Below are 14,136 nucleotides of genomic sequence, written 5' to 3'. Positions count from 1 at the left end.
CTTTCTTTCTTTCTTTCTTTCTTTCTTTCTTTTTTTTTTGTGGAAAACTTTTGCAAGTGTTTTTTTTACAATGACAAGTTCCTTAAAGGGCAAGTCAGATAGCAAGAAAACTAAAAGTTTAAAGCCGGACAATAACTGGACAAACTGCTTTACAAAATAAGAAAAGGAAAGCCAAAAGTACCACTTTCCATAAAGAACCCACACAGTTTCAGTTTTATTCAGACCAAAGTAAAAAGACTTTTGATTATACTGGTTTAAACAGCCATAGGATTAGACTCTGCACTCAAAAAACACTACACATGCAATGGGAACGATCGATATCCTGCTTATACAATGGATTTGCTGCTGCATTTGTCTAATATTAACAATTATAAACAGAGCAGTGCAACTAGTTATTTGGAACGTTCCTTACAGTGTTACAGTGTCAACAGGCACAAAGCTTCACTTTTCTTCACACCACTGATTCTCTTTGTGTACCTGGGCTTCTTCCTCTTCAGTGAAGTCATTCTTGATATTGAATGTTTTGCGAATCTCTTCTGGAGTTTTCCCCTTGATCATATTTGCAATAGTCTTGCATGTAACATCAAGCAAACCTTTAATGTCTAAGTAGTTTGCAGCCAGAATAAGTTCAAAAGGGGTTCCTTGGTCAACTTTGAGGAATTCTTGGTCCCAAACAGGAATATCATCTGTTTGCTTCTCTTTTTTCTCATCATCTTCAGGAGGAGGAGGATCATCCTTGTGGTGGGTGCACCACTGAATTACCTTTTTTAAAATTGCTGCATTAACATTTGGTAGAAGAACTGGATCATCATCCCCTTCATCATCCATTCCCAGATATTCCAACATGGTCTTGATAGTTGCAGACTGTTTTGCAATTTCAACATCAACTTCAAATATCTCTCCATTGGAGCTCTGCAACTTAATTGAAGGTATTGTTCCGTATCTCCGGCACCCCAGTGGGCAAGCTGGCAGAGCGGAGAAGGCCGGGTGGGCTAAGGGGCAGGCGACAAGGGAAAGGCCCCCAGGCAATGCAGAGCACCAAGACCACTATGGTGGCAATTTCTTTAAGCCTTTCTACAGCCATATCTTTCCAGCCTGGACACTGTGTCATAAAAAATTTACGAATTTCTGGCAATGATTGATATACAAATGTATTATGTACAATATAGGAGTCTTTTGAGTCTAGTGGGTCCAGTCTTGTAAATTGCCTAGCAGCTTCACAAAGTCTATCATAAAATCTATTAGGTTGTTCATTAGACTCCTGAGCAAGTTTTAAAAATTTTTGCCAGTTGTCAGATTTCTTAGAACAGGATTCCATTCCTTTCAGTAACATTTCCCTAGCATTTTTTAATTCTTGGAATTGCTGTGGATCGTTATAATCCCAGTTTAGCTCCTGGAGAGGCCATTCTGTTAAATGCTTCCCCAGAGGCCACCAAGGAATTTCCTGCTGTGACAATATCTGCAATTTCACTTGGGGATAGTATAATTTCCATAAGACAAGTGACATCAGCCCAAGTGGGTTGCCTACATGGGCCTGGCAAAATTATAATGATTGAAAGCTTAGTCAGGGCAGTTGTGATTGTCAGAGCAGCCAGCCAATTGGCTGGCGGCTGTCTGGGGTCTGCTGGGAAGAAGGGAGGAGATTTGCCATTCTGGATGGAAGCTGGAAGGCTTCCACAGGATACTGCTGTCTATTCTCAGCTGATTCCTGGGTGGTGGTGTTATTCAGGTTGTATAATGTCCCTTTCCCCATTTTATTTCCTTTCCCTTGATCCTACTGATCCTGTTTGTGGTTTTTTTTTTTTTTTAAAGTTCGTTCTTGTTAAATGAATTCTGCTCTGTTTTGAGGGAGGCTGCTGGTCTCCTTCCTTGCCCCAATATTGCAGCAACACTCCCCAATTAAAAATTCTTCCCCACACTTTTAAGACTCCAGAAATAACCTCTCCAAGTCAAGAGGGGAAATTAGGAAACTCTGAAACTCCTGAGTTACAGGCCATTGAAGTTAAGGATGTGAAACAGACAGTGGAGACAAAGACTGGGTTTTGAGATTCAAATGCTCAGATGGAATGGGTCAGTGGTTTGGGAAGACCAGCTGCCCATACTCTAAGTCCAGATTTTAGCCTGGAGGGGTTCCTGTGTCTCCTTCAATTATAAGAGAACGGGTTGGCAAAGGGTGAGACTTGCAGGGATTTGGAGCTACTCTTCCCTGTAATGAAAAGGACAGCAGAAAAGATCATACCCACCTTTGTTGGAGTCCCAGGAAACCATCCCGCCTGTCTCTCCAGATGGGTGAGAAGTTTTCTGGTCTTGGGTAATATGAGTTGTGTCCAAACATGGGAAATAACTGAGAATGACTCAGTAGATTTTTCATCCTTGATCTTCCCCCAAGCCAACCTATGGTGGTATTGTGGTGGAAGACCAACCTTACCCCCTAACTGGGCTAGGATTTGTGGGTTTGTGTGGCTGGCCACCCCCTTTACCATGGCATCTGAGCATTTTTCCAAATGTGAGTCTAAATCAAGAAAGAAACACAGCCCAGAGGAGCAAAAAGTGTCATCTGATGCTCTAATCTGCCTAGATAGCATAGGAGTCCCATGGGGTGTGCCAGAATCTCTCCTATGGTGCGTAAACATAACTAAAAATGTAGATTGGAACCAGCAGAGGTTCATCCATTACAGTAGGGATGTGGTACAGGGTATTTCTGAACAACTGGCTGCAACTTGCAAAATGGCTTAGGAAAAGAGAATAGCCCTTGATATGATGTTAGCAGAAAAAGTGGGAGTGTGTGTCATGCTGGGCGGCCAATGCTGCACCTTTATCCCAAATAATACTGCCCCTGATGGTTCAAAAACTAGAGCCTTGAAAGGCTTAAGTACACTGGCTGAGGAATTAGCAGAAAATTCAGGGGTTGGCACTACCTGGACAGGATGGATGGAATCCTGGTTTAGGAAATGGAAAGGTTTCACTGCCTCAATCCTTACCACTCTCATTATAGTGGCAGGAGTTTTATGCTATATCCTTCCCTTCCTTGGAGGGTCAAATCAGAGGCTACTAGAGACTTCTCTCACAAAGGTTACTCCATTTGGGAAAGTAAAGGCAAGCACTCAAATGCTAATATTCACAGATTTAGACCAAGAGGCAGAGGAGATATTCAATAAATGGAATGAGAGGAGCCCAATAGTCAAAAATAAAGAGGAGAGATTATGAGAAAATGGGTAGTTGTCTCCTCTCAATGAGGATATAACAGTCAATCATACTCCTCCTGACCTGTCTGTAGGACAAAGTTCTCAGATCCCCTCCTCCCCCTCAGGCTAACATAATCACATGGTTCAAAGAGCCCTGGTCTCTATAAGGTCTGCTCCAGAGTTTTATCCATGTAAGGAAGTATAAGGTCCAGGCCTGAGTTATGCCCATACAAGGAAGAAGGGTGGGAATACTGCATTCCAATTAGCTGGTTTTTGTGCATAGATTGTAACCCTTGAGTAATTGGACCAATGATGAAAAAGGGGAGGGTCCATTAGCATTAGGGACTAGCGTATAAAACAGGGCCTTCGAGCCCCCTTTCTTTGTACCCACTAGCTGCACACTAGGGTGACTCCTTTTCACAAGAAGGAAATAAAAGAGTCTTTGTCATATCGCTGCTGAGTTTCTGAGAATTATTGAGGAGAGGATTGTTTTTTCCCTCACATTTACAAATAAGATAGCAGATCTTCTAAATCATGCAAATATTAATTGAACATGTACACATTATATCTTGAAAATAATTTTTTAAGAAACAGCTTAAAATTTATCCTGATGTTAAAAGGAATATTCACCAAACCTTCATTAGATAAAATGCTTTAAAAATGCTGAATCTCTCTCTTTTTTTCCTAAAACATATCACTAGAAGTAAATAATAGGGGGCAGCTAGGTGGTACAGTGGATAGAACACCAACCCTGGATTCAGGAGGATCAGAGTTCAAATCCGGCCTCAGACACTTAACACTTACTAGCTGTGTGACCCTGGGCAAGTCACTTAACCCCAACTGCCCCACAAAAAAAAAAAAAAAGACGTAAATAATAACATGACCATGTAAGCATTAGCTGGCAGATGACAAACCTGAGCATTAATGTACCTAGTTGTTTTGCATATTGAGTAATCACACAATTAGACTGAAAACAGTAAAATCTTACATACTTGCATTCTTCTCATATCTTTTAGTTGCAATAAGAAATAAAATTTTTACCAGGAGACACACACATGTAAGAGGTTTCACATAACAACTTTTACTATAGCTGATACCATTGTTTACCAATTTGTACATTATAAGAACATTTTAAAATTAATACCTTAAAACTCCATTTCTCCAGGGAGCTGAGGCTTCCACCCATAGCCCATACCTCAGAAACTTATCAAATAAGGAGTCTAGTTAAAGTGTAGCCACCCTTTGTTTTTCCCAGCAGGTCCCAGGCTTTTATGGGCCTGCAAGTCCCAATGCAGATAGGGCATGGCCTGCTTTACCAGAATTAAGTAATTCAAAGCCAAAGGTTGTTCTTAGGCAGTGTGATTCAATGGTTAAAGACTTTTAAAAAAACAAAACATATTTTTCTTTGAAACTTTTACCCAATTTAAAGTTACTTCACCATTAATCTGCTTATTACAAAATTCAGGTGTTCTTAATTTTAATTACATGTGTTTTACCTCTATATTTTACACAGAGAATCATTAATATATTTGCCTTATGCTAAGCACTTTACAATCATGTGATCTTCATAACCCTGGGAGGTAAGTTATATTATAGAAAAGTAAACTGAGACAGATAGAACTTTTCTTGGGGTCACATGGCCCCTAGTAACACCAAATCTTTTTACTGTCAAGTCCTAATTTACCATAATAATCCTTATAGAAGAGCAAACATTCATTCAGACGACATTATTTCTTTTAGGGCAGATTTTGGTTTAAATCAAATCAACTGTGGATTTATAATAACTAATGGCAACATCTGAATTATATGGCCTAGTACTCTGCATTTATAAAATTAATATAATACCTTTATGAAAGATACATAGTGGCGAGTGATTCCCCTGCTATGTAAAAATTTGTTCCCTCCTTTTTCTAAGGAAATCTCTGCAGCTACATTAGAAACTTAAAGTTAAAGTGTGCTGTCTTTTTTCCTTTCCTTACAGCCGAATCTTCTGTCCCAAGGCTTTTGTGGCCTATAGATAAAGAATGTGGGTGAATGCTGAGAAGGTGTGGCCTGTTTTCAATTTGGATGGCACAAGGAGATTTTTTTTATAATTTCATATAAGCACAGTAACCAATAATCAATATTTTTATCATATCCAATACTTCTATAACATTAGATTTAAAAGATGGCTAGACGTGATTAAGTAAATGGTTATCTAACCTTACTAGTTGGAAACCAAAGACAGAGTTTGAAGGCAGGCTTAAGATAGTATAGCCCAATGGTTAGGGAATATTTTTTTTTCTTTTAAAATCTTTTCTTTTCTTTCTTTCTTTCTTTCTTTCTTTCTTTCTTTCTTTCTTTTTTTTTGCGGGGCAATGGGGATTAAGTGACTTGCCCAGGGTCACACAGCTAGTAAGTATCAAGTGTCTGAGGCTGGATTTGAACTCAGGTCCTCCTGAATCCAAGGCCAGTGCTTTATCCACTGCACCACCTAGCTGACCCTAAAATCTTTTCTTTGTAATTTCTAGCTCTTAACCAGAAGTAAATCACTGTACTTTACTGAGCATCTGGTTAGATCTTAAAGCCTTAAAATACAGCTGAGGATATTCTTATTATGCCCACTACACAGAAAACCAATATTGCACTTAATTAAATTCATAACCCAAAAAGAATTTAAAGAATCCACATTCTGACAATATCTCTAATACAATAAACTATTAAGCTGTTGGGCACTTTTCTTTTACATGTTACAAATACAAATTTCCTGATAGAGCATCATAATAATAAATTTCACTTAAAATTAGACCAGAATTGATTTAATTACACCTGGATCTATTTTCCAAATGATACCATATAAAACCTCATTTGATAATTTCATTTTAACATTAATTTACCCAAGAACCATTTATTCCAAGAATTTCAGATTTTCCTGTGTATTTTTAAAGCTATTCCACTGGGGCAGCTAGGTGGCACAGTGGATAAAGCACCGGCCCTGGATTTAGGAAGTCCTGAGTTCAAATTGGGCCTCAGACACTTGACACTAGCTGTGTGACCCTGGGCAAGTCACTTAACCCTCATTGCCCCTACCCCCCCCCCCAAAAGCTATTCCACTACAAAAGTTTTTTTTTTTTTAAGTGGCAATATGTAAGAGATTTTACTTGACTTTAGTTTATATGAATCCCCAAATTTCTTAAAACTAGATGTTGCCCAATCAAATTCACTGACCTTTTTGATGATTTTTTTTCTTTCTGACAAAATCTCTTCCTTTGTTGGTGAGTCCGTCAGCTTTTAAAAAACAATAGTGAAACTATAGTCACTGACATGACCCTTTTCTTTTTCTTTCTTTCCTTTCTCTCTAGTTAAAAAAAAATTAAATTAGTATTTTAATGCCACATTCAGCTTTCTAAGAAGTTCTCAAGATATCATTAGAGCAGCAAGTTTTTCTGCCTAGTTACCTAGGCACAACGTGGGGTTTGTTTTAGCAAACAATTAAACAACTTTCCTTCCAAATTCCAAGCACAAAATTACATTTTTGACAGAAACTTGAACACATAAGACAATTTTACATCAGACACACATGAGACACAAACACATGAAACACAATCCCAAGCAATGTCTATTTACTTGAAGCTCCCTTTCTCAGTCCTTTTTCATCCCCCACTGACATTCCCTTGCCAGGGAAGAGAAGGGAGAGAGAAGAGTAGAAAGAAAAAGAAAACTTTCTTTGCCTTTTAACTTTTCTTTAAGATAACATGATTTAACCTAATTTAGACCAGTCAAAGGAGCTCCATTAGGACAATTTAGTTTTGTCATTATTTTTAGTCAATTCTAATCATTTAAATAATATTTGTGCACATCAAAAAAATGTTTCTTAATAATTTACAATGCAACAGATCTACAAGAAGACTTAGCCAAATTAAATAATTTGAAATTTCTATGCCCAAATTGAGGAATGCCTAACTTTTGGAAACATCTTGTGATAGCCATCTTCTACTGAGCGCTCCAGTTTCTTCATAGGACAAGAACTCAACTAACAGCAAGAGTTCGAGGTCTGAGTTGGAATCTGGAAAGGAATATTCACCTTATAAGAAAGAGTCTATAGCTTATTTGGGAGAAAGCTCCTGGAGGTGCCTTGCCATGACCTGTGTTGGAGGGTGAATTCCATTTCTGTTTTTCAATCAACTCCAAGTCACAGGCACCATTTTCTGTAGAATATTAAAATATAGTTTTTGTATCTGCCTGTCTCCTACAAACAGAATCAGTAAACAGATCAGAGAAATTATAATATCTTATAATATCTCCTGCCAAAAATAAATAAATAAAAACAGATGAGAGACATGCCTCCTACAGAACAAAACCAGATCAGAGATTTTGGCAATACCCAATATGACTTCCATGGGAATTCTCCCCTCAAACTCCTAGGTTGCCCTGAAGGGAGGTAGAACACAGATGTGACCTGTTTTCCCTCTCCTTCCCCTCTCAGAAATTTGCAACTTCCAAATCCTAAGGCATCTGACTTTTACCAGAAACATATTAGAGACCCTCTAAGTATAGACCATAAGAGAAAGGATAGTGTATAAGAGAAAGTGAGTCGTGAAGAATGTAAATCTGCTGGGAGTTATGAGAAAGAAACTGGAAATGATAGAAGGAACTCAGGAGCAACAGCATTTTTTGTTTTAGCGAAGAATGTCAGAAAGTGGTGGCATTAATTAGGAAGATATGGTGGGGAGGGCATTTAGGTGGCACAGTGGATAGAACACCGACCCTGGAGGACCTGAGTTCAAATCTGGCTTCAGACACTTGACACTTACTAGTTGTGTGACCCTGGGCAAGTCACAACTCCAATTGCCTCACCAAGAAGAAGAAGAAGAAGAAGATGATGATGATGAAGATGACGAAGAAGACGATGATGAGATGGGGAGAAAGGAATAGATTCCAAACAAAATTTCCTTGAACGTGTGCACTTAAATTGAACAAACAAGAAGGAAATAATATATCCATTGCTGGATTGAAATGTGAATACTTTCCACTTAAATATCCTCAGTTAATCTACTCTAACATAGTGTTTCCATGGTTAAATCAGGGCTTCTCATATTTTTCAGGTCACAGACCAACTAATTTATTGGGGCAGACAACTCCATGGACCATCTGTCTGCTCTGCCCAGTCAGTCCCATGACAAAAATCAAAAACCATTCACAATCATTAATGGCAGGCATGGCATTGCTTTTAATGAGAGTGAAATGGGAAATTCATAAAAAGACAAATTTATTCCCCAAATCAAAATATAGATATTATCATATCATAACCACAAATAACTGAGTGGCAGCATGGCAGAGTAGGTAGAGATCTGGCCTTGGAGTCAGAGAAATCTGGATTTAAGTCCTGCCTCTGACATATATTGGTTTGTGGGACCCTGGAGAGGTCATTTAATGTTTCAGTGTCCCAAGCAACTATCTAAGACTATGCATTGCAGAGCAGGTGCTGATTTGCATTTATAGAGTGAGTTTCCTTGCTAGAAGTTACCTATAAAAATGAAAATACAAGTCCAGATCCCCAAACAAACACATATTTGAGTACTGTGCCAGCTCTAACCCACAGGCTTCTTGCAGACCACACTTTGAGAACCAAAGTATTGGAAAATGAGTGAAGATAAACTAATCAAAGTTACCTCCATAGCCAAGATGAAGGACCTTTTCATTAAAGCACCAAGTGTTTTGATAAAATGGGGAAAACTTCATTAAAGAAAGCAGAGTTCATTTGCCCAAGAGAATCTGAGGTCAAATTCTACTTTTCTATTGACCTGGAGTATGGTCTTTGCTTTGACAGCCTCCATAAATGTTTCTCTTCTCTGAGTCCCCATCCTGATAACCATAGCCACAAACAAACAGCTGGGGAGAGAAGAGGGTATAATATAAGTAAATAAGTCAAGCATTAGATTTTTTAATGTGATTAACAAAATAAATATTGTTTTATATATACATATTTATTTATTTATTTTTAATGCAGGGATTACTTGTTATTTATTTACGTGTTCAGATCTGCAATTTCATTGGTATATGGAAACTTCCTAGTATGGAAATTTTGTCCGCTTAGCTGTTTGAGGGTGGGGGTGGGGGTGGGAGGAGGAAATGAAAGAATAGGTGGATTGCCCATGATCACACAATGACTATGTGTTAGAATAAGACTTGAGGGCAGTTAGGTGGCACAGTGGATAGAGCACCGGCCCTGGATTCAGGAAAACCTGAGTTCAAATCTGGCCTCAGACACTTAACACTTACTAGCTGTGTGATCCTAAGCATCACTTAACCCCAGTTGCCTCACCAAAAAATAAAAAAATTAAAAATTAAAAAAAAATAGAATAAGACTTGAGCCCAGGTCTTCTAGGTTCCAAGATTAGTTCTTTCTCCACTATATCACATTGCCTTTCGATACAGTAATACCCATGTTGACTAAAAAGCTATTTTTTAAAAAAAGCATTTCAATTCAAGAAGAATTTATTAGGTACCCACTATGTGTTAGGCACTATGTTATGTTATGAAGACACAAACACAAAAACAAGACAATCCCTGCTTTCAGGTGGCTTATTTTTTACCGAGGTTATACAGCACATGCACCAATATTACCAGATGAGTACAAGATAAATACAAAGGATTTGGGGGTGGGGTGGGGAACCAAGAAAAGCCTTTTATAGGAGATGATACTTGACCTCTACCTTGAAGGGAACTGGGGGTCCCAAGAAGTAGAGGTGAGTAGGGAGAACATTCCAGGTAGAAGGAACACTCTATGCAAAGTCCCAGAGTAGTGAGATCAAAGAACTTGGATAGAAATGGGAACTAGACCTATTTGACTGTACCCTAGAGTTCATGGTGGGGAATAATTCTGGAAAGTTAGGTTTTTAGTCATATTGTGAGAGGTTTTTAATGCCAACAGTTGAGTTTCTATTTTATTCTAGAATCAATGGGGAACCTTTAAAATTTCATAACTTGCAGAATAACATTGTTAGACACAGGCTTTAAGAAGATCCATTTGACAGCTGGGGAAAGGATGATTTGGAGGAGTGGATGTGGGTAGACCAATTCTGGTACTATTGCACTAGTCTAAACAAGAGATGATGAGGGCACTAGTAAAAAAAAATGGTGTATGTATATATGGAGATTCAAACAATATTGTGTAATTAGAATTCACAGGATTTGGCAACTGATTAGATCTGGGAGGGGGCAGGAAGTGAGTGAGAGTGAAGAGTCAGGTATGAATTTTAGATTGAAAACCTGGGTGACTGAAGACTGATTGGTCTCAAGACTGACAGTCCTCAGTAGAAGTAAAGAAGTCAGGGGGAAAGATAATGCATTCTGTTTTGAGATTCTGTTTTGTTAAGTTTAAGATGCATATGGGACATATAGACTGAGATATCCAGTAAGCTTTTGTGGCTGGAAGACACCTTAGAAGCCAACCCCCCTTATTAAAGAGGGGGAAGCTAAGTCTCAGAGACATTTAGGGACTAGCTCAGGATATGACACAGATATTATGTGTCAGAAGTGAAATTTGAATCCAGATTTTGCTACTTTCAATTCAGCATTCTATACATTATGTTAAATGAAATATATTTAATGACATTAGCCTAAGAAGACATCAAAATATTATAAAGGAAATGAAGAAGAAAAGATTAAGGGTAACAACTAAGTGAGCAAAGTAGAAATTATTTGAAGGGATATTCTAATCACTGGGAGGTTAGTAACTTGAATTTGCTTCTAAGGTGTTTCAGCACTCCTACCAATCTCCTCCTGGTTGACAATGACCATATGAAACCTGGCCCTATATTATAGAATTGACTTGCTAATCTTGGCCAAAGTTCCCTTCACAGTCCTTGTCTATACTTGATCCCTAGCCTCCTAGGTTGCTATTACAAATGAAGTAAATGCCAGCATTTCCAGGAGGAAACAGCAGGTCCTTTGCTTCTCATTAGATCCCAATGCTGCCTGTTGGCATTTGAAGATGGGCAGATAAAATTGGATGTATGGGATCTGAAGGGCACAGAGAAGTACCATCTGGCATTTAGAGGACTGTCATGTGGAAGAGTGATTATTAGACTTGTTCCACTTGGCCCCAAGGAGACAGAACAAGGATCAATGAGAATAAGACACAGAGAAGCAGATTTATGTTTCCGTAAAGAAAGAAAAGCCATTCTAACAGTCAAAGCTATTCCAAAGCAGAATGGACTACTTCAGTAGGGAGTGAGTTCGGTGTCTCAGAAAGTAACTGAAGGAAGGTTGGATGACCACTTTGTAGTTGTAGAGGGGTTCTTGTGCAGGGAGGTGAGATAACTTCCAATGTCCCTTCCAACACTGAGATTCTGTGATTCTTCTTCTTGAAAGAAGTTTGTTTTCAAGTAAATAAATCGCTTTGTAATCTTTCTTCTTCACATTATTCATTCAAAAACTGTCTTTCTCAAATTGCCTATATTGTAATATAGGCAATTTCACTCATTATTGGTTCATTGGATGAACTTTTTCCCCCTTCTTTTTGTTCTTTGTTATAATGGATGGCTTATGAGCTAAGACAGGTGGGAGCAATATATTCATAAAAAGTGACATAAAATGAAATGCATCAATAAGTATTTTTAAAATATGGCATAAGGGGGGCAGAGTCAAGATGGCAAGAGTAGCCAGCAAATTGCGTGAGCTCTCCTTCTGTTCCCTCAAAAAGAACATTAAATCAAGCCTCTGAATGGATTCTGAAACTACAGAACCTGCAAAGACACAGAGGGACGCAGTCTTCCAACCAGAGATAATTTAGAAGACTTCAGGAAAGGTCAGTCTTACTCGGGCAAAAGGGAGGCTCAGGTCACTGCAGCTCAGCGTGCGGGAGATAGGGGGGCAAGTCAGCAGGAAGCTGTGGGACACAGCCGAGAAACTGAGGCCCTTGGATCCTGGCACAACAAGCTGGTGGTGCAGCAGAACAGTGGCGAAACCCACCTGCACCATCTGAGAGGGCAGGTTGCCAGCTGGAGGGATACCCACAGGACAGGCGCCAAAAAGCCTACTGATCCCAGTGTGCTCAAACAGGAAGCCCAGGGTGACATCCACTGATCCCAGCATGCTCAGACAGGAAGCCCAGGGCAGTGAAAAATCTACAAGCCATAGAGGCCTCAGTGTAGAGAGCCAGTGACACAGGCCCTATATTCCAGCACAAGAAGCTTGAAACGGGGACCCTGGTGCCCCCAGAGGATACCTCAACTTTAAAAAATAAAATAAAATGAGCTGTATTATGAGCAAAAAACAAAAAAAGAACTCTCACCATTGAGAGCTTCTGTGTTGAGAGGGAAGAGGCAAACACAAACTCAGATGAGGACAATACTCCCAAATTGCCTACATGTGAAGCCTCAAGAGGGAAGATGAATTGGTCTCATGAACAAAAAGCCTTCTGGGAGGAGCTCAAAAAGGACTTTAAAAATCAATTGAGAGAAATGAAAGCAACACAAGAAAATTATGAAAAAAGAATCAGCAGCTTGGAAAAGGAAGCATAAAGATTGACTGAAGAAAACAATTCCTTAAAAAATTCATCTGGCCAAGTGGAAAAAAAAGGTGCATAATCTCACTGAAGAAAACAATGCCTTCAAAATTAAAATTGGACAGTTGGAAGATAAGGAATCCATGAGACACCGGGAATCAGTCAAGCAGAATCAAAAGAATAAAAAAATAGAAGAAAATGTGAAATACCTCATTGGAAACACAACTGATCTGGAAAACAGATCCAGGAGAGACAATTTGAGAATCATTGGGCTGCCTGAAAGCCATGATCAGAAAAAGAGTCTAGATACCAAATTCCAGGAAATTATTAAGGAGAACTCCCCTGATATTATAGAATCAGAGGATAAAATCATCATTGAAAGAATCCACTGATCACCTCCTGAAAGAGACCCCAAAAGGAAAACTCCAAGGAATGTTGTAGCCAAATTCCAGAACTATCAGGTGAAGGAGAATATACTTCAAGCAGCCAGAAAGAAGCAATTTAAATATCATGGAGCCACGGTCAGGATTGCTCAGGACCTAGCAGCTTCAACATTAAAGGATTGCAAGGCTTGGAATATGATATTCCAGAAGGCAAAGGAGCTTGGACTACAGCCAAGAATCTATTACCCAGTAAAACTGATAATTCTCTTTCAGGGGAAAAGATGGACATTCAATGACACTGGGGAATTTCAAGGTTTCCTGAGGAAAAGACCAGAACTGAATAGAAAATTCGATCTTAACATACAAGACTCAAGAGAAGTTTAAAAAGGTAAACAGGGAAAAAAAAAGTTACTCAATTAGGTTAAACATCCCTAAACAGGAGGATAAACTTTTAACTAGAGGGATTATACACAGAGTGTATAAATATAAATTGTCTTTGATGTGATGACATAAAGGAAATTAAAAGGTTAAATAGGGAAAAGAGGAAAGGTGAGGTGGAATGGGGTGAATTACATCATATGAAGAGGGGGAAAAAACCTATTACAATAGAGGGAAAGAAGGGAGGAGTGAACACTGTTTCAACCCTACTCTCATTAGATTTGATTCAAAGAGCGAATAACATATACATTCATTTGGATAAAGAAACTTAGCTTATTCTTTAGGGAAATAAAAGGGGAAGGGGAAGGAGGGACTGATAGAAGGGAGGACAAAAGCAAGGGAGAAAAGGGTAAAGAAAAGGGAGGGGATGATAAAAAGGGAGGGCAGATTGGGGGAGGCAGGGGTAAGAAGCAAAACGTTGGTGAGGAGGAATAGGGTGAAAGAAGTGGGGGAAGTACAAAGGGGGTAAATAGAATGGAGGGGAATAAACAGTTAGTAATAACTGTGAATGTGAATGGGATGAACTCTGCTATAAAACGGAAGCGAATTGCAGAGTGGATTAAAAGCCAGAATCCTAAAATATGCTGTTTACAAGAAACACATTTGAAGCAGAGAGATACACAGAGTAAAGTTAAAAGGC

The 14,136-nt window shown here is 38.9% G+C and overlaps 1 protein-coding gene across 1 annotated transcript; it reads right to left on the bottom strand.

Annotated features, from left to right (window-relative positions):
* Positions 1-341: 341 nt before the first annotated feature.
* Positions 342-12,263, bottom strand: LOC122751926 (S-phase kinase-associated protein 1-like). Its single transcript, XM_043999181.1, has 2 exons — positions 12,182-12,263; positions 342-992 (listed from the first exon to the last, which is right to left on the bottom strand). The coding sequence occupies exons 1-2, from the start codon at positions 12,261-12,263 to the stop codon at positions 442-444; spliced, it is 633 nt and encodes a 210-aa protein (XP_043855116.1). The 3' UTR covers positions 342-441.
* Between the last annotated feature and the right edge of the window lie 1,873 nt (positions 12,264-14,136).

The sequence above is a fragment of the Dromiciops gliroides genome, chromosome 1 (genome assembly GCF_019393635.1).
Source record: "Dromiciops gliroides isolate mDroGli1 chromosome 1, mDroGli1.pri, whole genome shotgun sequence".
NCBI classification, from domain to species: Eukaryota; Metazoa; Chordata; class Mammalia; order Microbiotheria; family Microbiotheriidae; genus Dromiciops; species Dromiciops gliroides.
The sequence above is the reverse complement of the archived record's forward strand: the minus strand, read 5'-3'. Positions and strand labels throughout refer to the sequence as shown.